Source organism: Jaculus jaculus, chromosome 3 (assembly GCF_020740685.1).
Source record: "Jaculus jaculus isolate mJacJac1 chromosome 3, mJacJac1.mat.Y.cur, whole genome shotgun sequence".
Lineage (NCBI taxonomy): Eukaryota > Metazoa > Chordata > Mammalia > Rodentia > Dipodidae > Jaculus > Jaculus jaculus.
Window position 1 is genome coordinate 186642013 of NC_059104.1, and position 23830 is coordinate 186665842.

General features: G+C 38.5%; 1 protein-coding gene across 1 annotated transcript in view; it reads right to left on the reverse strand.

Moving 5' to 3' along the window:
* Positions 1–9378: 9378 nt before the first annotated feature.
* Positions 9379–23830, reverse strand: part of Slc17a6 (solute carrier family 17 member 6) — a 42008-nt gene continuing 27556 nt past the window's right edge. Inside the window, exons 7-12 of the mRNA XM_004650817.3 lie at positions 21271–21413; positions 16614–16763; positions 12394–12526; positions 11560–11670; positions 10970–11097; positions 9379–9806 (exon numbers count right to left, since the gene is read on the reverse strand). Coding sequence (XP_004650874.1) covers positions 9471–9806; positions 10970–11097; positions 11560–11670; positions 12394–12526; positions 16614–16763; positions 21271–21413 — 1001 coding nt within the window. The 3' untranslated portion in view covers positions 9379–9470. The remainder of the gene's footprint in view (positions 9807–10969; positions 11098–11559; positions 11671–12393; positions 12527–16613; positions 16764–21270; positions 21414–23830) is intronic.

The window sequence follows — 23830 nt, forward strand, 5'->3', positions numbered from 1 at the left end:
CTGGAGAGATGGCTTAGCAGTTAAGGCGATTCTCCAGGACCCAAATGCGTAAGGTGGCTCATGCATCTGGAGGTTGTTTGCAGCAGCTGGAGGCCTTGGTGGACCCATTCTCTCCCTCTTTCTCTCTCTCTCAAATAAATAAATAGAAAATAAATGTTGTTTTAAAAAGAAAGTATTGTTTTTATTCATTTTTATTGTGTGGGTTGCTCTATGTTTATGCTATATATCATATAAAACTTATAAAATATAAGTAGAAAATAACCATTCTAAGTAAGTTAGTAATGGCAAATACACCTTTCATCAATTTCCAAAATGACATCATTTAGCAAGTCAAACATTGAAGCCAGATTGGAAGGTGTATTAGTCGGGGTTCTCTAGAGGAATAGAACTGCTAGGATGAATTATTTTCAAAAGGGAATTTATTGGATTAATTTACAGTAGTCCAATAGCAGTTGCAGGCCCGAGAACCAAAGAACCAGGTAGCTGCTCAGCCCACGTGGCCAGGTGCCTCGGCAGTCCCAATCTAGCACTGCAGGTGGCGCTGGCAGACCTGGAGCAGTGGGGTCCGATCCATGTGGGTCTTCAGTTGATGCTCGTCTTCAGTCCTCACTGGTCTTCAATCCATGCTGGAAGGCAGCTCTGGCAGCCAAGTGGAAGGAAAAGAAGGGCCTCTTTTTACCCAGAGCTTCCTTATATAAAGTCCCCTCTGAGAGGGGCCACCCACTCTGGGGGCAGGGCTCAACATGGGGAATAGACTTTTTCCTTCAATTAATCCTTCTTGGAAACAACCTCAGAGACCCACCCAAGAGGGATTTCTGTGGATTACTAAACAGATCAAGTGGACAACACCTTAACCATCACAAGTCCACCCCTTGTCAACTTGACACCAAACCGTATCTCCTTACATTATACTCAATTTCCAAATGAAAACAGTAAGAAGCTCATAATCCACTAATATGGTATAACTATCCCACGTACAACCGGAACCACAAAATCTTCCCCCAACACAAAGCGAGGTTCCTTGAGGAATGCTTATTCTCTAATATAATAGGTCTAATATAAATTCAACAGTTAACTAGTGATATAATATCAATATTGATGTAGATATGTATAAACACTCTGTATTGAGATAGGACAAGAACATTGCAATTACAATCCTCATTTCTATAGCTGGTCACATGGCCTTAGTTGGTATTTGTAACTATCTTCTTCCACTACCCATTCTGTATTGCCTACACCTTCAGCAAGCACCTCAGTAGGTCTTGGTTCTTTACCTGGAGAGGTGAACCATATCTTCATTCCTGAGAGATATGGGCCATTTATCACACTGCCTCTATTGGGTTGTTGCAGTCATCCATTGACTTTGACAACAGAACATGGTAACAACAAGAGACGCCCTAAAGGATCTCCTGCACTCCAGGCATACTCTTCCTTACCGCCATTGTGGAGGAGCAGCCCAATTTCCCCCTGGTAATCTGGATCAATCATCCCTGCTATCCCTGTAACTCCTTTCTCAGCCTGTTCACTCAAGGGCATTAGGAGCCCAAAATGACCAGGGGGAAGTCTTAGCTTCCAAATCAATGGAATATTCTTCGTGTCTCCTGGCAAAAGCACTTCCTCCTCTGGAACCAAGACTTGTAAGCCAGTAGAGCATAAGGCTGAGGGAACAGGAAGCAAAAGTCTAGCTAATGGGTCACTTGGGGTGATGGTAAGTGTGACCATTCCCATTTCCACCCCTTGATTCCTGGACCCATGAATCTGGGCTCTAGGAGAAACAGTGCCATATATAGGACGCTGATTCAGAGCCTATACAGCCTGCCCGAGGACACTCCCCCAGCCCTCCAAGCTGTTGCCACCTAGTTGGCACTGTAGCTGTTTCTTTAAAAGGCCATTTTTTAAAAGGCCACCGTTCTATCACGCCAGCTGCATTAGAATGATGGAGCATATGGTAAGACCAGCGAATTCCATGATCATGAGCCCACTGCCGTACTTCCTTGGCAGTGAAGTGAGTTCCTTGGTCAGAAGCAATGCTGTGTGGAATGCCATGACGGTGGATAAAGCATTCTGTAAGCCCATGAATGGTAGTTTTGTCAGAAGCACCATGTGCAGGAAAGGCAAATGCATACCCAGAAGTGTCTATTCCAGTAAGGACACCTATTCTGTCCTTCTTTCTCTCTCTCTCAAATAAATAAAAATAAATATTTTTTAAAAGAAACTATTGTTTTTATGTAATTTTGATTGTGTGGGTTTCTCTATGCTTATGTTATATATCATATAAAACTTATAAAATATAAGTAGAAAATAACCATTCTGAGTAATTTATTAGTGGCAAATATACCTTTCATCACTTTCCAAAATGACCTCAGGTAACAGGTCCGACATTGAAGCCAGATAGTGCCTTCTACCTGAGCATGATGGGTTGAAGGGTAGAGAACTGATAGGTGTTCGACACTAGCAAGCAGAGCGCTGTGCCAAGCACATGAGACTTTATCGCTCTAATGACAAAAGTCAGCTACAAAGAGGTATTAAATTATCATATTTTAGATGAAAAGTAGGAGCTCAGAGATAGTAAGTAGCTACCCAAAGACACAAATTCTTCATGGACAGTGGCCTGTGTTGCTGTCAATGTGGGACCTGAGGCTGGAAAGCTTGGTCATATTTAAACTTTATGTGTGTGTCTGTGATCCGGCAGAATTCACTCACCTTCTCTGTATGGAAGTTCTCTTGTTTACAAAGGTGAGTATACAACAGTATCTCCCTCAAAAGTTTGTTGTGAAAATTACATAAGTATTCCTCTTATTATTCCTAAATTCCTCATTCATATCCTCTTTAAATCAAACAAAGGTAAGTTACACCAGAACAAAGAGTAAAAGAGAAAAACAAAATGTAAATAAATAGGGCTGAGAATGTGGCTCAGCAGTTAAGGAACCTGCCTGCGAGCCTCAGGACCAGAGTTCACTTTTTCAGGACCCACGTGAAGCCAGATGCACTATGTGGCCCACGCATCTGGAGTTCGTTTGCAGTGGCAGGATACGCTGGTGCTCCCAAATTCATTCTTTCTGTGTCTTCCTCTCTCTCTCTCTCTCTCAAATAAATAAATATGTAAACAAATAAAGGACATAAATTAGCAAATGAGCAAAGAAACATTAATTTTCCCGGAGGAGAAAACAAAATAGATGGGTGCATCTGATTGTTTCTTGTGCAAAAACACACCGGGAAGAGCATCCCAACTCTTAGAAATGCAAGGGGCTTTACCCCATGCATTCTGGATAGTAAGAAATTAAGCCCACGATGGGTCCACAGAACTCAGAGATTTCTTCATTTTGTTGCTATTGATAAAGCCAGCAGTTTTATCCAGTGAGTGATGGTGATGTTGGGAGAGAACAGGCTGATGTGTCCACATTAGTCACTTTTCAGGAATCTGATTTCATTCAGAATGAACCTTGGGAAGTGTGAGTGCTTTGAGGGATTAAATTGCATTAAGTCAACCTTCACAAGTAAAGGGTGATTGGACAGAATTTAAATGAAAATCCATGTCTTGTATAAACATGGGAATTTAAAACTCAACAAAAATCCATTAGCAGAAGTTCAGAAGGGGTTAACTCTCAGTAACCATTGTTCATCATTCTAATTTGGAGAGGTCATATGTGGCTGAAGGAGAGAAATGGCCAAGAAAACACACAGGGTTTGAGAAGCTCAGGGAAGAGACCAACAGAGAAAAATTAGCAAGCCAACACTCCTGGGGTGCCTCTGCTTCCCCAGACCGGCCTGGCGCCTGAGAGTGCAGACCCTGAGCCCTTTGCACCCAGGGTCCTAGGCTTCCAGCAGCACAGGGATCGCTGAGGCTGAGAACAGCTTCTGTGTGTCGTTAAGATGAGAAGCATGGGAGCATCTTATAGGAAGCCCAACTTCAGGACTTTGGGAAGTTAGGAACACACCTTTCTCTGGTTGTTGGCAAGTCCCAGCAGGGCCAGGAGCTGTGTGTCTGGGAACCTCTACATCACCTCATTGGGCAGTTAGAAGCCATACAAACACCTCAGATAGTGAGTATCTTTCTCGCCACCATTCCCTGGTTCCTGCATGTTGTGGATGCTAAATGAACAAGTTAAATGAATTCCAGAATATCCAATTTTCAATGATATTCTCTACAAATTCAGGAACAATAAACCATAGACAGTAACTTGATTATCCACCATGGCTGTAAAAATTAAAGGTGTAAGTATATAAGTTTGCATGTCTCAAAATGGTCCACATAAGCATGAAGACAAGGGGAATATGGTGCAAATATGAAGATACTTATCACAGATGCCAAATATTGGGAATGACTAAAATATTCATAAAGGTATGGGATAAATAGCAAATGATGGTTAATATTCATTGTCAATTTGGTGTGATTTAGAATGGTCTGGGAGACATACCACTATGTGTGTCTACGAGAGGGCTCTAGGGAGGTTAACCAGGACAAAATAAATCCTTCCTCCAAACTGCTTGTTGTCAGATATTCTGCTACAAAAAAATTTAATGAACATATAGACTCCATGGAAACTGATGTGTTAACCACATGGATACTTTCTGCTTCTGAGAAGTATGCTGCAGGAAGGTTTATCATTGTGTGAGAATGATAATGTGTACTTGCACAGATCTCCAGGGGATAGGCCAGTCACTGCATGGGCATCTGAGCAAATCAAGGGATATATCAATACAACCTAGGAAGCAGCTGCTGGAGTAACACAGCAGACATCTCAGCAGAGAATATTTTTGTAAGCATAAGAAATAAATCCTAATGATAAAATATAACAGTGTAGTAAACATTAAGCAGTAATATAGTGCTTCCTATCATTGTTAGTGGCTCGGTATTGTGCATTAGTGGTCAGATATTGTACATTGTTGCTGTTATTATTAGCAGTCAGATATTGTATGTACCTGTATGCACTGCAGTTTATGATTCAGACTTGTCTACACTAGTTACCCACACAAACACAGAAGAACTGTGTGGAGTCTCTGCAGTATGATAATTTTACTGACATGGGAGACAGGAATTTTCAGCTCCTATGTAATAGTCAGGACCTTTCTTGTCTCTGTGGCCCATTACTGAGGAAAACGTCTTGATGTTACACATGACTATGGTATGTGTGAAGAGACAGAACTATAGAATATAACTTTAGAGCATTCCACCTCTAGTATTCATTTATTTCCTTATCCATTATACTCTTTCCTTAAATCCTCTCGTCTTCTGACTCCCTCATGGCCCCTTTCCATTCTAATTTTTTAAAGTTATTTTATTTATTTATTAATTAGAGAAAGAGAGAGAGAGAGAGAGAAGAGAAATGGGTTTCCAGGGCCTCCAGCCACTGTGAATGAAGTCCACCTTGTGCATGTGGCTTATGTGAGTTCTAAGAATGGAGCCTGGGTCCTTAGGTTTTGCAGGCAAGCACATTAACCACTTATTTTAATTTTTAAATAATTTAATATTTACTTTTATATAGTATTTTACTTAATAAAAGAGAACTTTAGAACATAATTATATACAAACAGAGTAACATGCATGCTGTACTATTAATTGGAAAACTTAGATGGCAACAGGGCATCACATACAATTTTAAATCAACAATTTACAAAATATATGCATTTTCTATGGGCTACTCATAAGAAGATTCTGGAAATATTAATGTTTATTTCTGAATAGAAAAAGTAATGGTTACCTTTGTTTTCATTGTATTTAATTTGTTTCATTTTATGTTTGACACATCTTGTCAATCTGTAGCCCCACCTTGTCTGGAAGTGACTCTGTTTAAGCCCAGGCTGGCCTTGAACTCATGGACGTCTTCTTATATCAGTTTCCTAAATACTGGTATTATAGGCATGAGCCACCACATCTGACTTACTTTCAGTATTTTTAATATTTATTTTTAACTAGTGAACTTTCTGGGTAATACCACATTCATAATCAGAGGATCATAAAAGGTTTTAAAGTCATAGGAAAATACTTTCTTATGATGGTTAAATAGCCTGTATTCTGGCTCTCCCTTCCTTGAAACATCTTTAGGAAATTAGGTTCCCTCATATACTTGATTTCCTTACTTAGAAATACTAACCTGAAATGAAATGAGGCCTTTCAATTTTATGAGGCATATGTAGGCACAAAGTGGGATAAGACATGGAAAAATATGTTAAAAACACAAAACAATAGATGTATACAAAGATGATGAGAAAAATGAGGGAAAAGAAAGACAAAGATGAGGAAGTAACAATGATTGAATGTCTGAGATAAAAGAAAATGAATGTGGCCACTGGAGATATTTGGAAACACCATTAGAACATTTTTCCTAAATGTCATTTGTCCTATGGAATTGAGAAATTACATCATGTCAGAGTTGAGACATTTTCATCCCTGCCTTTGAGTTATAGTAAAATGTCACATGAACTTCCTTAAGGGGGCCATTGGGTCTCTGGCTACTTTTTTATCCAGTGCATGGTGACAAGAAGCATGTGTCCCCTTACCCCTGACTCCCAAACACTCTGCTCTCTGAGGTGGTGGGAATGTTGGTAGTGATTGAAACTAACTATTGGAATTAACTATTTGATTAATTCAATCAAAATTTAGCTAAAATAAAGGCATATCTACCATAATAACTGTTAAACCTGTTAACTGTAAAACCTCTTAACAGGAGATAGGAAGTTGGCTCAGTTGGTAATGCAATTTCATCATACATGAAGTCCTAAATGTGAATCTTCAGCCCCCATGTAAAGCTGGGCATACTGGTGTATGCCTGTCATCCCAGCACTGGTAAGGTGAAGACAGAAGGAGACTCGGGGTTGATGAATAGCTTGTCAGTGAGCTCTGGGCTCAATACTAGACCCTGTCTCAAAACATTAAAATTGAGAGTGACTGAGGAAGACCCAACTTCAACCTCTGGCCTTCACATATGCACGCCTGCATGTACACATGCGTGAACACACAAACACATACACATGTTCCCATACATATCCAAATACATACTTGAACACACACCACATATAGTAATGCAGAAAAATAAACATTCAGTATGCCTGTCACCATTTAACCAAGTCTGTGCCCCTTCTTGACGTCCAATATCCTCATTTGCTAAATATCTTTTTATGTCTGTGAACAGTAAAGTCCTGAGTCTCTGACTCTCGATGCGCCACACATACGCATCTGTACAGATTTCATGACCACTCTTCTTTTTATACACACCTATAAAGGAAGCATTCTGAGCTATGGTCATGTTTCCAGTGGGAAAGACATTCTGCTGATGCCTTGCTCACTGCTATTTCATTTGGCTCAAACATTACAGCACCGATGGCCTATTTTACACTGGGGAAGGTACTTAAACTTTCCAAACTTCTGTTTTATTTCATTTCTAAGTGTGGAATAAATGAAGACCTGCTTTGGGTTATGTAACATGTCATTCAATGACACTCAGCAGAAATGACAGCAGTACCCACCACAGATACACAGGCCTTGGAAAGGAGGAGACAGTATTGAACTGACAGGCTTGATTTTGTTTCCAAGTTTTTCTTTAAATTTAGCAGCAGTTGTGACACTGCAGTCACTGGGCGATGGGGGTTGACTCGGAGACCTGTTTCTTAATTTAGGACTTTCCAGAACTGCTTGCCCCAGCCTGGAGAATACAATCATCTCCCTTCCATTAAATAACAGCCATAGTGAGGCCCTGGCCCTTGAGCCCATACTTGGTGTTACTTGGGCATGCACAAGCTAAATTGACATTAAGGCTCCAAACTAAATGAAATCAACCCAAATTAATGTACAAACTTTACAAAAGGATAAATAGAGCATTTTATTAACACTTTTTTGCTGCAACAAAATAATATGTCATTTGTCACAAGAAAAGTATGATCACGTGACATCACTTCAAGACACAAAGCAAAATGGATTTTTATTTTCTTAAGGTTAAGAATGGGTTGCATCTTAGAAACAAAGGTCACATTTTATATTTGCAGTAGCAGGGCCTCCAGTCACCAGCACAGGACACGGAGCAGCTCAAACACCCAAAACAGACAAGTCGGTACACCAGGAATGCTTTGCACTGAAGTGGGAGATACATTATTATTGCAGAACATTATAGAGTTCTGATGTTCACTTTTTCAAAGAAAAAAAAATATTCCAACCACTCACAAAGCTACCACAAGCAATATGAAGGTAATATACAAACAGGAAGGCTTATGCAGTGCACTTATTGCTCGGTACACGAATGCTGCAGTTCCTGTTGAGTTATATTAAGAAATGACAAGCAAAATGCCCTTTCCCCATCTAAAATTCTATGACTCTATGAAAGTAGAAATTACAATCCCCTAACCCAACATTAGGTGTATGCTGTTTTTGGTTTTGTGTGAAAATTATTTGCCATGTTTCTGTGTGTGTATGGATATGTATAAGATATACATATGTGAGACAGATATAATTTTCATATAACTTTGTCCTAGGTACTTAAGATAACTCTTAACTGGTACAATAAATATAGATTTTTCTACTTATCATATCTCTATTATCTTTTCTTATTACATATACTTCTGTGACACAAGTTTCATAAAGTATTTAATTATTCAGGAAGGAGAATTTCTAAACCATTTTCTATTTATTTTGTTGTTAATATTTCATTTTAAGGGCTATATCTTCATAGTAAATTTTTATTAGACACTTTATGATATATATATATATATCTTTTTTCCTAATGCAAGTTGCAACCAGTACAAAGTTGTAATAAAAAATACATTGAAGTCTATTTATTTTTATAGTTTTTTGCAAAAAGTTATGTGCTATGTGACTTGAAAAGTTGATTGTTACTGAGATGCAAAGTGTCTGGTACTGTTTGGTAAAGGATGGAGGAACATGGAGCATACGCCTCCCTTGAAAGTTTTCCCAAAAACAAGTATCCATGCCCAAGTCTTTCACATACACACTGCAAGATAACATCACACATCATGCTGTCCTAATAATTAAGCTGTCAGTATACAATATGGTTCTTCCACGGAGAGCTATCTCCACACCATGAGTTATATTACTAACTGTTGTCAACACCTGATTCAGCCTGACTTGCAGCTTTGCTACACTTTTACTTCTATGCAGTGTGACAAAGACATATGTGTGCTTTGCATGATCAAGCAGTGTTGGCTTCCTAATTCTGCAGAGCGGGATGTGCCACCCTCAGTTATGTTCCTAAATGTGGCAAGTTGTAGCTCAAATAAGTCCTGTGAGCGTGTTTCTACAGTGAACCTGCAAATCACAAACAGAAGAAAGGGTGACCTGAATAGAAATGACATAATGTCACAATGGCTACAGATTGCACTTGATGACCTTTCATGGATTGCTTTGATTTTGGTTTTTTACATCAAGACTTGCCTGGCTGATATGTTTACACCACATTTTTTTTTTTTTGTGCAATCACAATTAATCACAAACACTGAAAAGAAATCCACCATTGGGTTTGTTATGAATAACTGTCTTGGTCCTGGCAGGCGTATGTGTCTTGTGTTTCTTCTTGCACAAGTCTTTCTTTCTTTCCCCAGCCATCAGGCCAACCTCCGTTAGCCTGTGTGGTGGAGCCATAAGACTTGGTGGTACCATAATTTATATAATTCTGAGTAATATCCCCTGTCTCTTCATCCAGTTCATCTTCGTGAATAAATCCACATTTTTCTTCACTTGTTTCTTCAGGGTCTGCCCAAGGTTGTTTTTCTCCTGAAGCAAATATTGCGTAAAATATAACTCCACCATAGTGGACAAGGGCAGCAATGAGGAAGACGTACTGCCACTCTTCGCGCGACTGTGGTGAAACAGGACAGGGCTGTGAGAATGGACGTCATGACTGAAAAGCTACAGACCTGCCGGTCCTCCCCATTATGCTTCAATGAAACCTCACCTTTGGAGAGACCCAGGTCCTGCTCGTGAAAAGGAAACGCTTTCTATGAAACATTCTATAAACGACTTATGTCATCACTTAATATGTTAAGTTAAATGTTCAAAAACAGCAGGGCATGGTGGCACACACCTTTAATCCCAGCACTCAGGAGGCAGTAGCATGGGGATCGCCATGAGTTCGAGGCCAGCCTGAGACTACATAGTGAATTCCAGCTCAGCCTGGGCTAGAGTGAGACCCTACCTCTAAAAACAAAACCAACAAACAAAAAGTTCTAAAATAAATTTCCCAATATACCTATACTCTTCTCATTTTAAGATTTTTGGTAGAAAAGGTCTCTATGTAGCTCAGGATAGCCTCAAACTCAGGGTACACCTGCATCTCCCTTCTACTGCTGCTTGTACCATCTCACCAGTCTCTCCACTGCTTCACCTTTTTATCTCACTCATGTTCTTTACATTCCGTTTAACCGTAACAAAAAGGAAAAATGTATGGCAATAATACCTTCTTGTCCACAAAAGCAGAAGAGACTAGATTGAGATTTATAAACCTCATTTGGGGGAAACTTCTCTCTGCTCATTTTAATCAGGTGCTTATTATTTTTGTTACCACATGGATGTCAGAAATAAGTGATATGAAGCCTAGCATGGTGGTGCAGGCCTTCGATCCCAGCACTTGGGAGGCTAAGGTAGACAGATCACTATGAGCTCAAAGCCAGCCAAGGTCAGCCTAGGCGAAAGTGAGATACTACCTCAAAAAGAAGAAGGAGGAGGAGGAGGAGGAGGAGGAGAGGAAGAAGAAGAAGAAAATAAAGCAAGAAGCAATATGTTCAATTTCCTATCTTTGATTCTTAAATCTTTGAAACCAGTTAATCAATCAGTCAGTGCTGAGGAAAATCTTGCTCACTGATTGCAGAGGTGAGACTTTCCAGAGTCCTAAGCATGACCTTCACACTTTTACTTATCTGACCTACATAGAAAGGTGAATCAGGAAGAGCATGTCAAGGAGAACACAGTGACAGTTTCCTACCAGTGACAGCCTTCTTCAATTGACCCCGTTCCTTCTCTCACCTTGTTCTTTGTCATCGCACCAACAATGATAGGGCAAACCATTCCTGAGAGTGTACCCACACCATTCGAAATGCCCATGAGGATGCTGGCATACCTTGGAGCAATGTCCAAGTGGTTCACATTGAAGCCTGCAACGTACAAGTGAATGTGAGTACAGGAACCCCAAACCACGATAAAGTACGCACCTATGAATATCACCCACATCCCTAAAAAGATGCTGGGGCCACAACCAGTCTTTAGCAAGTGCTTTTTTATAATTCTGAGAATAAAAGGAGACATGGTTTCTGTTCTTGTACTTAATGTGGTGTGCTCTTTCATAAAGTGAGGAAAATGCTCTCTCAATAAGTCAGTCGACCACAGCAAAGAAACACGGAACAGGAGGAAACATAAGTAGTAATGGATCTAAGTAGTGTTTCCTAATAAGTGACTGTCACCCAGAATGATGACAGCTACTGATGGATGACAGACTGAGAGATAAGTAAGAGATAGATAAATGATAGGTAGATTAATGATAGCTAGGATATAGATAGAGATGATAGATCATCACTAACAAAGAGTGGGCTATACACAGATGAAAGATGGCCTCTTACCAGAAATAGCAAATCCACTGAACCCCACAGCAAGCACCAGGAAGGAGATGGCCACCCCCCTGGTGTGGGAATACCCTACAACCAGCAGCAGAGTAGCCTCCATGCCGAAGCCTTTAGGAGCAAGCACACAGAAGGACGTCAGAAATGTCTACAAATCTTACTGAAGATACAAAACTGCTCCATTTTCTTATTTATAATGACCTAGACATCCAATCTCAGTCTATATCTAAAAGCTTAAAAGCGTCTCATCAATTTATACCAGAGATTACTGGAGTATTCTTTGTGTTTAAGTTTTATTTGAAATGCAAAATAATCTAAAGTTTCCATGGGCAAGTTAAGTTAGTTACCATAAATAAATGACTTCATTGGGCAGTTACTTAAGACAAAATGTTGTGAGACGTTTGAACATAGGGAGGTAGGGAAATGACCCCAGTGGTAATTGCTTATCTCACAAACATGAGAAACTACTATGCTGAGCACAGTAGTGCATGTCTGTAATCCCAGTGCTGGAGAGGAGACAGGCTTACTGGTAGTTAGTCAAGCAGAATCAGTAAGCTCTAGGCTCAGGGAGAAATCCTGTCTCAAAAGTAAGGCAGAGAGGGACCAAGGAGGACACTCAATATTGACCTCTGGCCTACACACACACAGACACACATATACACATGAACAACTACATACACATGTGCATCGCAAAATACAAATGGGAAATGAGGAAATGAAGTGAAATGAAATGTGAAGTTAATTCAATTGAAATGAAGCCACTTGACTCATGTAGAAGCTGTGACTGATGTACGTAGTAACAGTAAAACACACTCGAGCCACACGCGCACTTACCACCACAGTTCATGATCTTCCTCACATTCGTAGTTGACAGAATCTGCTTGGTTCGTAAGAAGTCTGCAATCTGCCCTCCAATGGGCACAATGATCGTCATTACTAAATGAGGCACAGCGGAAAGCATGCCCACCTGACAGAAAACAAGAAGGGAGACATGTCCATGACAGCACACAGAGTGGGCTAGTCAGTGACCCTGGCCTTCTGTTCTGTCCTCATCTGCAGGAAAGAAAAGTAAGTTCTCCACATGGCCACTTCCTCATTCCTAAATGGAGTGACCCAGTAAACAAGGGGTGCTAAGTAAATTTACTTTGAAGTCCTTTGACTTCTTAAAGAAGAAAAAAAAAAATGATTGCTGTGTTAGGACTCGGTCAGTTCTGAGTTTATGAATCAATGATCCTGAATCTCATCAGTGAGTGACTCACATTCATTTTCCCTTTCTCAAGTATCGCCACAGACTATCACTAGTGAGAGGCAAAATGCCTCAGAGCACCTTAAAGGGGCTCTGTTTTATTTATTTAGATACTTATTTATTTATTTGTTATTTTTTGCAGGGGTATGTGTGTGTATGTCGGAAAGAGAAACAGAGAGGGAGAGAAAGAGATGTGGTATTTGTGTGTGTGACATATGTAACTATATGTGCACATGAAAATGCACTTAAAGTATATATTAGCACATGGCACCTTTTGAAGGAAAACATTAGGGATTTACCACTAAGGTGTACTTTGAAGCACACCTTTTGACATGAGCAGTCTGGACTAATATTAATAATTTGTGATTAAGAATGTCTTCAATTAGATAACTGAAAGTGTGAGACAATAATTGACTTTATTAAGTAATATACAGTGTGGTAAAATGTTCATAAACTTGAGTTGCTATAATGACTAATTGAGATAGTGCAGGATTCTAAGTTTAAAGGTTTGGGTTATTTAGTTCTCTCTAAATGGTTCACCTAAAGTGGAAACTTTTCTAATTTTCTTATTAATGAAGGCATTGAGGCTTAGAAGGGTTAAATGGCAACAATAGGCAAGTTTTAAGTAGTTCTACCACAGGCCATAGACTGAGGTCTTAATCCATCTGCTTGCTAGCCATGCCATCTGAGAATGAAATAAAACTGAATCTGATCTTATATGTGGTTATTGTTACTTTATTACTTTACCTAAAAACTTAATATTCAGTGTGTGTGTTGCAAGGGTGTGAGTGCACACATATGTGCATGTGCCCGTGCACATGCTTGATGCATGTACGTTTTGGCCCACTGACCTAGTGTGCATGCGCCTGTTTTCTTGTGGCTGTAGACTGCACACATTCTCAACAGGATCACAGAAACTTCAAGTTTTCCTGGAAGTGATTAACAGGCCATCTAGATTTTGGTGACTTCTCCTGAGTTACCATGACACACATCACCAGACGATGACTCCTTTCTGGAATTACTGTCATTTGAGATAATCACACAGCAGTTTGCTCATTGTTTTAAGGCTTTGCAAGTGTTTAAGGTCTGTAACCAATTTTTTAAAAATATTTTATTATTTATTTGAAAGAAAGAGGGAGAGAGAGAGAGAGAGAGAGAGAGGGAGAGAGAGAGAGGGAGAGAGGGAAAAGAAATGGATGTGCCAGGGCCTCCAGCCACTGCAAATGAACTCCAGACATGTGTGCCCCTTTGTGCATCTGGCTAACGTGGGTCCTGGGAATTGAACCTGGGTCTTTTGGCTTTGCAGGCAAATGCCTTAACCGTTAAGCCATCTCTCCAGCCCTGTAACAATTCTTGACAGAATCCCATGTTTGTAGACACTGTCCCTTCCTCTCCTGTTTGTTGACATCACAGTTTGGATAGTATGTCTTCCCCATCTGTTCTGTTCTCAGAAAGTGGTAGGATGCTGAGCAGTGAAGGCAACCACTTGTCCTGTTCTCTCCTAAATATGCAGTGTAAGGGAAGCAAAGGTCCCCCAACATTTAACTGATCCTAGGATTGTGACCTTGAAAAGTGCTGGACAAAAGTCCCAACATTGACCTTCCCCTGACTTGTCATTATCACAGGACCTGAAACTAATATTGTAGCCCAAGAATCCATACACACAGAGCTAACTCAAAGGGTTCAGTTAGATATTATATCATATATATATATATATATATATATATATATATATATATATATATATGTATATATATATATATATGGATGGATATCATATGATATATATCATATATATATAATTATGTATATATATATACATAATTATGGTAATATATATTTATATATAATTAAGGTCAACTTTGTATTGTTTGTATATGTGTTTATTCTGTCTTAACTAATTTTACTTAGAATAATAATTAAGATATTTCTTCTGTGATTTTAGCTATGTAGTTTATGTTTGAAAGAACCATGTTCCATGGTACACATTTTACTTCATGTAAACTTTCTTGTGCTTCTGAAATGTGGTATCAAACCATCACTCATTGACAAGAAAATTGGAAATGATTTCATTCCAATACTGTCTCAGGTTTTACCCCAGTGCTGCCTTTGCTGCAAAGCTTGACTTCAGAGCCACACCACCTCTTAGCATCTCCTTTAGCTCTATAATTTTCTCAATCAGGTCAGAGATTGGTTTTAATTTTACCAGTCTATTCAAAATCTTCAGTCCAATCTTTGTATAGAATATAAACCACAATTTTAATTAAAAACTATAACAAGTGAATGAATAAACCTATCAGTATATTTCATGAAGTTTTTGCAAAATATCATTGATTTTACTCAAACATTTCCAATGAATTGGAGATACAGGGCAAGAACAATCACATTTCATTAGCGCTGTTAGCACCTTACTCCCTCCCCGAGACTTGGCTTTATTAATAGACTCTCCGTGTTGTATTTGGCCTAGATTGTGAAAATAGAGTCACACCTCCAGAATCCTTTGTGGAGAAGTGTAATGCTCTCAGAACACCCAGAGGCTACCCTGCAGTGTTTGATCAGCTCCAGGAAGAAGAGCCCTGTCTAAAGCAGCCATTCTTCTCAGGGCCAGAGGAACAGTTTCCTTAGAAACAGGAATGACAAAAGAGCTCTTAGAATAGCTACTCCTAAACTCGTGTTTTCTTCAGTCCCAGCCCTCAGATAGTCTTTTAAGTAGAAACATAATATGAATAGCAGCAAAAGCCCAGCTGGACTTACATAAGCACATGATGAGAAATGGAAAGACCATTGCCAGTAAGACAAATGTATTCAGGACTCAGCAAAGGGCTGGGCAGAGAGATGGAATTTGGTACACACCTGCTAAATGCTTGACTTGGTGTATATGTTATCTGAATTTGGTTGTCAGGGTAAAAGGAATTGAAACAGAAATTAAATAGTCATGTATTCAACTTGATTCTCTCACTTATTACTAGTATGGCATTGTATGTTTTAAATAATTCCACTCATGCTGGCTTCACCATCAGCTGGGTAGAAATAATGACAGCCTTCTGGTCAACCAGACAAGGCAGTTCGTGAATTTAAAAAGGTCTTCTGAAATTTCAAATCCTTATGTAAAAGAGTATTTTTAAGTTCAGTTTACCCTTATTAAAAATCTCAGAATAATTTATTTTTGTAGCTAGGAAAAAATGCGGCCCTTAACAAACACTGTTGAGATCTGTAACTTAGTTTTTCTGTCTATACCAGTAGTCTGGACATTTTGGAGACAGAAAACATGATTTGAGTTTTGAATGTAGCACATAGCTTCCTGTAGTATATTCAACCAATGCTTATTAAACTAAACTGGATGAACAAACTACAAGTGTATTTTCAGATTTTTGTTTTGTTCAGCATGTCTCTACTGGACGGATATCTGAGAAAATGAACGAAGAGTTAGGTGGTGATTAAATACAACCCTATTAGAATAGAGCATCTTTGTTTAACTATTGTGTTACCTCGGACTTGCGACTCAAAGGGTGTTTATCTACAAGGAATTCATTGCTGTTCATACCACCTGAGATGTGAGCTTCAGGAAAGCATCGACAAGATTCGTTTTGCCGGGATCTCAAGCACTAGAGAGAGCTTTCTAGCTGGCAGCAGGTTTCAGAAGGACACACAGACACTTTACTCAGCCTACACTGAGCAGCAGTTGTTCACTGAGTTAATAAATGAATAACTCGGAGATGTTAAAAGGAAAGCAATTTAGAAAAAGAAATTAATATTTAGTTAAATACCTACACATTTCATGGTTTGATTAAGGATGGTTTTCACATACCTTGCTTATTTCAAATCCAAAGACTTCCTCAAAGTATGCTGGCTGACTGATGAGCAATAGGTAAAAAGTCCAACTTCTGCAGAAATTTGCAACGATGATTGCGTAGACTGGCATAGATGTGAAAAACTTCCTCCATGGGGTTTTGAATTTCTGAAATCCAATTGGAGTTATTTTATTTTACCATTTGCTAACTTAGTTAGAAATAATACTGGCATCCACTTTCAAGGTGTGTCTGATGAGACATGAGTAGGAGGCAGGGAATTGACAGCCATGCAGTTAATCTTGGGTACAGCAATGATCACTGAAGGAAAGCTTAATATCCCTCTCTTCTGATTAAACGGCTCTAGCTTTAAGAATATGCAAATTCTATGGTTATAGAAAGTTAATTTGAAAATAATAGATTCTAGACTCTAAGATTTTATTTAGGGTTTTGTTTGTTTGTTTGGTTGGTTGGTTTTTTGAGGTAGGGGCTTCCTCTAGCCCAGGATGACCAGGAATTTAATATGTAGTTTCAAAGTGGCCTTGAATTCATGGTGATCCTCCTACCTCTGCCTCCTGAATGCTGTGTAGGATTAAAGGCAATTAAATACTGCAAGTCAATTGCCTGTCGTATCCAAGTTTTTTAAAATTCAATGTATTTGGGAAGAGAAATAAAAAATAAGAATGAAATATTCTAGATTCTCTCTGAATGCAAGCCACTACCTATGGATGAATTGTTTTGATAATTAATAAATATCACCATGTGACCTGAATGCAAGGGCCTATACAAGTCCTAATCATATTCTAGGCACAACATAATTAACTGTTTATGATATCTAAGTCATTCAAAATAAATACCTGAATATGACTGGCTTGTATTATAATAATTTAAAAATATACATCATCTCTCATAGTCCCAAATATCTTCCCAATTACTTTATTTTGAAGACAAAAATACAATTAGTAAAGAAACAATAGCCTAAAATGACTTGATTTGGGGTTATATTAAGATCCTTGACCTTATCTAATAATCAAATGAGGAGGCAAACAATTTTATACTGATTATAATTAATGTTAAAATTATTCCTGGATGTAAAATCTCATAATTATTGTCTAGTTTATACTTATTAAATAAAATTAAATAAAATAAATATGACCCCATAATACATAATTAGTACTGTGGATTCTGGTGTAGCTTGTGACAGTATGATAGATAAGCTCTAAGGGTTACTGGGTTTTTTATTTTGTTTTGTTTGTTTGTTTTGTTGGTCCTTTTTTTTTTTTTTTTTTTTTGAGGTAGGGTCTCTCTCTAGCCCAGGGTGACTTGAAATTCACTTTGTAGTCTCAAGGTAGCCTTGAACTCACAGCAATCCTCCTAAATCTGCCTCCCAAGTGCTGGGAGTAAAGATATATGCCACCACACACAACAGGATTAGCTATTTTTTAAAATATTCAATATGTCATGGGGAAAATATTCCAGGTGAAAATACATCATAAATAGTAAAAATGGCACCAAATAATTTCTATATTATGAAACATCTGAGTAAAAAGCAACTTCAGAAAAATTAACACCATGATTTTCACCTATTGAGATAGTGTCTCTTTCTTATATAGGAATTATTTTCCCTAAAATTTTACTATTAGATGGCAAAGCACTGTATCAGTGGTAACAGATCTTTGGGCACATACTGCAGGTGGATTTGCAGCTTTCTGACAATATTTTTGTCATTCACAAATGTTTTTGTCATTCCCAAGTGCACTTAGTTTAGAAAATTCCAGCAATCTGCCTAGTGACAATTTCTAAATTTTCCTGTAAGTATTTTTAAATTATTTTTTAAAAATAATTATAGAGAGACAGATTTAAGAGACCTCACAGTTGACTACAACCTATGATCTTTATGGATCCAGAATCAAGACAACAAGCTGTAAAAGAGAGGAAGGTCTGCTTATCCTTGCAGACATTCAAATGTGCTAATAGCAAGTGGATGTGATCTATATATTAGATGATCTTAGCAATCACTGATAACTGTGTTAGGCATGACTGCACTTCTGAGACTGTGGAGATAATACTACAGATTCATGGGTCACATGTTTTCCTCTGAAATTGTTCAGCAAAACAAAATTGAAGTAGGACCAGATGTTAAACATGTTTCCTCCATTGCTGTGTATTGCTGTTCCCAATTCCTCCAGCTTCTGGGCAGGGGCAGAGGCGAGGCACTGGTGACGGTGGCCCCAGTCCTGAGCACTTTTTTTAATATCTTCATAGAAACTCTGTCCGCTGTTCCCCTTGCTGCTGGTAGAAAGAATGTCACCTTCGCCAGCTGCCCTTCTGAGTATGCCAGTGTGGCAGGACTCTGCCTGGAATAAATGTGGTGGAAAAGTGTCGCTGGTGTTTGATTCTTTTTATAGCTAATGAGTTCCATCTCTGAGGTGTTTGGGATCCTCTCTGTGGGAATTTCTCTGCCACTGATTTCAGAGGTGACTCCATCTACTAGGAGGATGTAAGGAAATCACTGTTAATTGCAGTAGGTGTGATAACAGTAGAGAGACAAAAGATTACATGACTCTCCTTTCTGCTTTGTTATAGATCAGATTTTCTCACAACAAACAGTTCAGAATAACTGAGATACAAGTTCCACTTCAATTTGATCTAATTTTAAAATTAATTTGAAGTTCTGGGAGAACAGGAATCATCAATAAAAGGAATATGCTGTGCTTTAAAAAAGCTAGGAGGTTCAGATGAGAGAGAGGCTCGGTTGTTTCACGGACCTACCAGTTGTTCAGGGTGCACTTCTGAGGGCTGACTGTCACATACTAAACTTCTGACTTACAAAAACACCCTACTTGAGACATGACCCCTTACAGACTGGTAAAGGAAAGAAACAATATAGGTTGATCAGATTATTTATTTGCTTTTTTTGGCTAAAAATTGAGGTCAAATTCAGAACTGCACATAGACTCACCTGTATATAGTTCCCAACATACAGTAACCTCAGAAGGTTGGCATGGGAGGGAAGTACAAGCTCCCAGCCCCCTCCACACCAGTCACTCTCTCTTGAATGGTCAGTATTAGCAAGAAGTTAATAAGTCGCTTAAAGAATAAAATAGGTGGGCTGGAGAGATGGCCTAGCGGTTAAGCGCTTACCTGTGAAGCCTAAGGACCCCGGTTCAAGGCTCAATTCCCTAGGACCCATCTTAGCCAGATGCACAAGGGGGTGCAGGCATCTGGAGTTTGTTTGCAGTGGCTAGAAGCCCTGGCGCGCCCATTCTCTCTCTCTCTCTATCGGTCTCTCTGGCTATCGGTCTCATTCTCTCTCTGTCTGTCACTCTCAAATAAATAAATAAAACCAAAAAATTTAAAAAAAAATAAAATAGGAAAGGGAAAGATTATGGGACAACTATACTCTAAGCATTTTTTTAATACAAGGAAATTTTATGTCTGAATGATATTGAACAAGAGACGTTCCCTATCCATTAAAGGCTAAGATATATTTGGAAACAATAATTGACAGACGTTTGTCCTTAGAATGAAATGTCAGGGCTGGAGAGATGGCTTAGCGGTTAAAGCGCTTGCCTGTGAAGTCTAAGGACCCCGGTTCAAGGCTCAATTCCCCAGGACCCACATTAGCCAGATGCACAAGGGGCGCACACATTTGGAAGTCCTTTGCAGTGAATAGAGGCTCTGGCGTGCCCATTCTCTATCTATCTATCTCTGTGTCTGTCGTTCTCAAATAAATAAATAAAAAACAAAAAAATTTAAAAAAAGGAATGAAATGTCAAAGGCAAGTGCTCTCTAAAAAATGAAAGGGGATCAGATCTGAAATCAAACATACTTAGAATGTATAAGAGAACACTTAAAATGAAAATAAAAAACTGGATACAAGAGGAGTAAGGAATATTGTTTCTTGCATCCCAGTAGTACACCTTAAAACTTTTAGCATGTGGAAATGGAGCTGCTGATCAGCATGCTGAATGCATGGCTTAGGTAAACAACATTTTTTTCATTCTGCATATTATCAGATTGCTGTGTATTAATCTTGTGGATGGTACATTAAAATCTGGTGAAATAAAGTTTTTGCATTATTGGAATAGATTTGTATTGCTTTCACTGTAGGCAAATCTTCAGAATTCAAATTGTAAGCACAAGGTTTCACATGGTCTTTGCAATACTATAGTTATAATAATCATTAAATATGATGTTCTATCAATAAAATATGAAAGTATTCATATGAAAACTGTCTATTACTGGGATTCTAGTTTTCTGATGTTTCTTTACTTGTATATAACACAAATGCATATCTAAAAACCTACATTTATAATATTTAATAGAAATACCCCACTTTAAGGCTGACTTAAGATATTCTATAACTTAAGATGAATAGATACTAATTGAATTTATTAAAATTATAAACAATATTAATTATTTTTAAAGCTTTCTTTGGTTTATGTCAATGGCTATAGTCCAGGACACATTTTAAGACACATGGGAAAAGATAGGGAAAAGAAATTACAGGCCTAGGAGGTGGTAGTCATTCCTACGGCATGTGATAGACTTAAGGAAACGATGATTAATTCCAGATTACTTTTCTTCAGCAAGTCATTATAAAACATTTCATCAAGGAAAGTGAGATGGGAATTGGAATTGGAATAGGAATAGACACCATAATAGAATTCTTACTTCCATTGCACCTAAAAGGTTTGCACTCTCTCCAATGCTTTCTTCTATGTACCTACGTTCTTCATCTGTAATCGTAGGGTGCTTGGCAGGGCTCTCATAAGACACCAAAAGCCAAAACATGTACCAGACCATTCCAAAGCTTCCTGTAGGAAACAATTCACAATACAAATAAAAGAAGATCACCACAAATACTCTGGCCTAGCAATGACAGGTTGGAAGTAAATTGTAATAATATAATAATGATATTCTCAATGACAAATATTCTCTGTGATAGAGAATTTGAATTTAAGTTTGTCCAACCTGCTTCAGTTGCCTCTTCTCATCCTCTGCTGCTAGCTTCATGCTTCTGGAAGCCTGATATTATGGTTTTATGTCTTTGTCTCTACTTAAGCTGTATATGTGAGAAACTCACAAATCACTATTAACTGGTATAACTTGGAAGGCAGTTATACATCCCACACTTAACTGCATAGTTTCTACTGTACACACTCTAAGTGAGAGGAGTGGAAGGCTGGCCTTGAACTCATGGTGATTCTCCTACTTGAGCCTCCTGAGTGAGGGATTACAAGTATGAATCATCATGTCTGGTTCAGAGGCCTATATCCATATAATATAGCTACTTACGATAATACCCTTCTAGACCTTTTTTTAGCAATCTATTTTCTAGCTCCAGGCTTGCTAACAAGAGAGGGGAACAGACACCTACCTCAGAAATATAAATCACTTTCATAACTTTAAGGTCAGCCTGAGCTACAGAGTGAATTCCAGGTCAGCCTGGACTAGAGCAAGACCCTGCCTCAAGGAAAGCAAATGGGTGTAGACCTCTGTAGTTCACATGGCCACATTTTCCACCAATGCTATATACCATCCACACATCATATACAACACATAGTGGCTAAAACCGTGCTTTCATTGCAAGTATGCTATTTATTCTTTGGGCTTATGAAACCATTTGTCCATCCTGTCCTTCCACTCCTTTATTTAGTTTTCTGACAATGAAACCTTTCTTGTTGAATAATACAAATGTGTAAGCATTAGTAATAGAAAGAATCTCAGGTGGTTTATGCCATTTTCCTTGCAGTTGGCCACTGCATTTTTCTCTCAGACTCTTCATCCCTAAGGTAAGATTTTTTTTGTTTTGTTTTGTTTTTTCCAGGTAGGATCTCACTGCAGCCCATGCTGACCTGGAATTCACTATGTAGTCTCAGGGTGGCCTTGAACTCATGTCAATCCTGTTACCTCTGCCTCCCAAGTGCTGGGATTAAAGGCATGGGCCACCATGCCTGGCTCTAGAGTAAGAACTTAAATGCCCTCAATATATCTAATACTTTACTTATACCTGACCAGTTTCTAAGAAGTGTTCTTTAATACCAGACACAGTTTCCATGCACTGTGCTTCTTTTAATTACTGAACATGAAAGTAAACATGATTTGAGACCATGGAACAGAAATTTTTGATGTTGTTTTGCTTATATTGGGTCAAAATTTCTTTCTTTAAGACCTTTAAGATAAGCCAATATTGATAAATTATATCACAAAAAGTGTTAATAGTTTACATTTGTGCCATATCAATGCACATACATTCATTATACATTTACTAAAATGTAATTATTTTTAAACTTTCTCCTAAATGTTGTAGCTGGAAAACTATGTTTTTAATGTATATGTTGTTGACATCTAATAAAATTAGCTTTTGTAGTTTACCAAGTCATATCCTGCTTAAAACATGTCATTTGGGCTGGAGAGATGGCTTAGAGGTTAAGCGTTTGCCTGTGAAGCCTAAGGACCCTGGTTCGAGGATCAGTTCCCCAGAACCCACGTAGCCAGGTGCACAAGGGGGCGCATGTGTCTTGAGTTCGTTTGCAGTGGCTGGAGGCCCTGGCGCGCCCATTCTCTCCCTTTCTTTCTCTCTCTCTGCCTCTTTCTCTCTCTGTCTGTCACTCTCAAATAAATAAAGTAACAAAAAAAAATTTAAAAAAACATGACATTTGATTAATTTTACTCCATATTCTGTTGTTTGTCTAAATTTCCTTCTTGAAGAGGGTCTTGCTATGCAGCTAACACTGGTCTTGATCTTGGAGTCCCTCTGCTTGAGCCTCTTGAGTTCTCAGAGTCCCGGTGTGTGCCTCTAGGACTAGCTAGAAAGACATTCCTCCGCATGGGTTTGCAGCAATAGAACGTAAAGGAGGTGGTGTTGCGTGAAGAGCACAGGGGAGGTCATGTGCTTTGGAGCTTTTGTGACTATAATAATTACTAATATCCCTAGATAATTCACTCAAAAAGTGTTTCCCCTGCTGTGTTTTACATGCATTCTTTATCATTGCCTTTGCTATCCACTGTTATCACATTGATTCTAAAATATAAGTAATAAATATGTCACTCAAAACCCACCTTTTCTTGCAGACAGCAATTAAGCATGTACTAAATGATAGTTTCTATTTTCTAATGTTCTTCCTACTTTGATTTTGTAGCAATGAAACATGTAAAATGAAATATAACATGGAAAAAGGAATTAATAAAATTTGTATTCTTTTTATAACCTAAAGCAATAATTATTGTT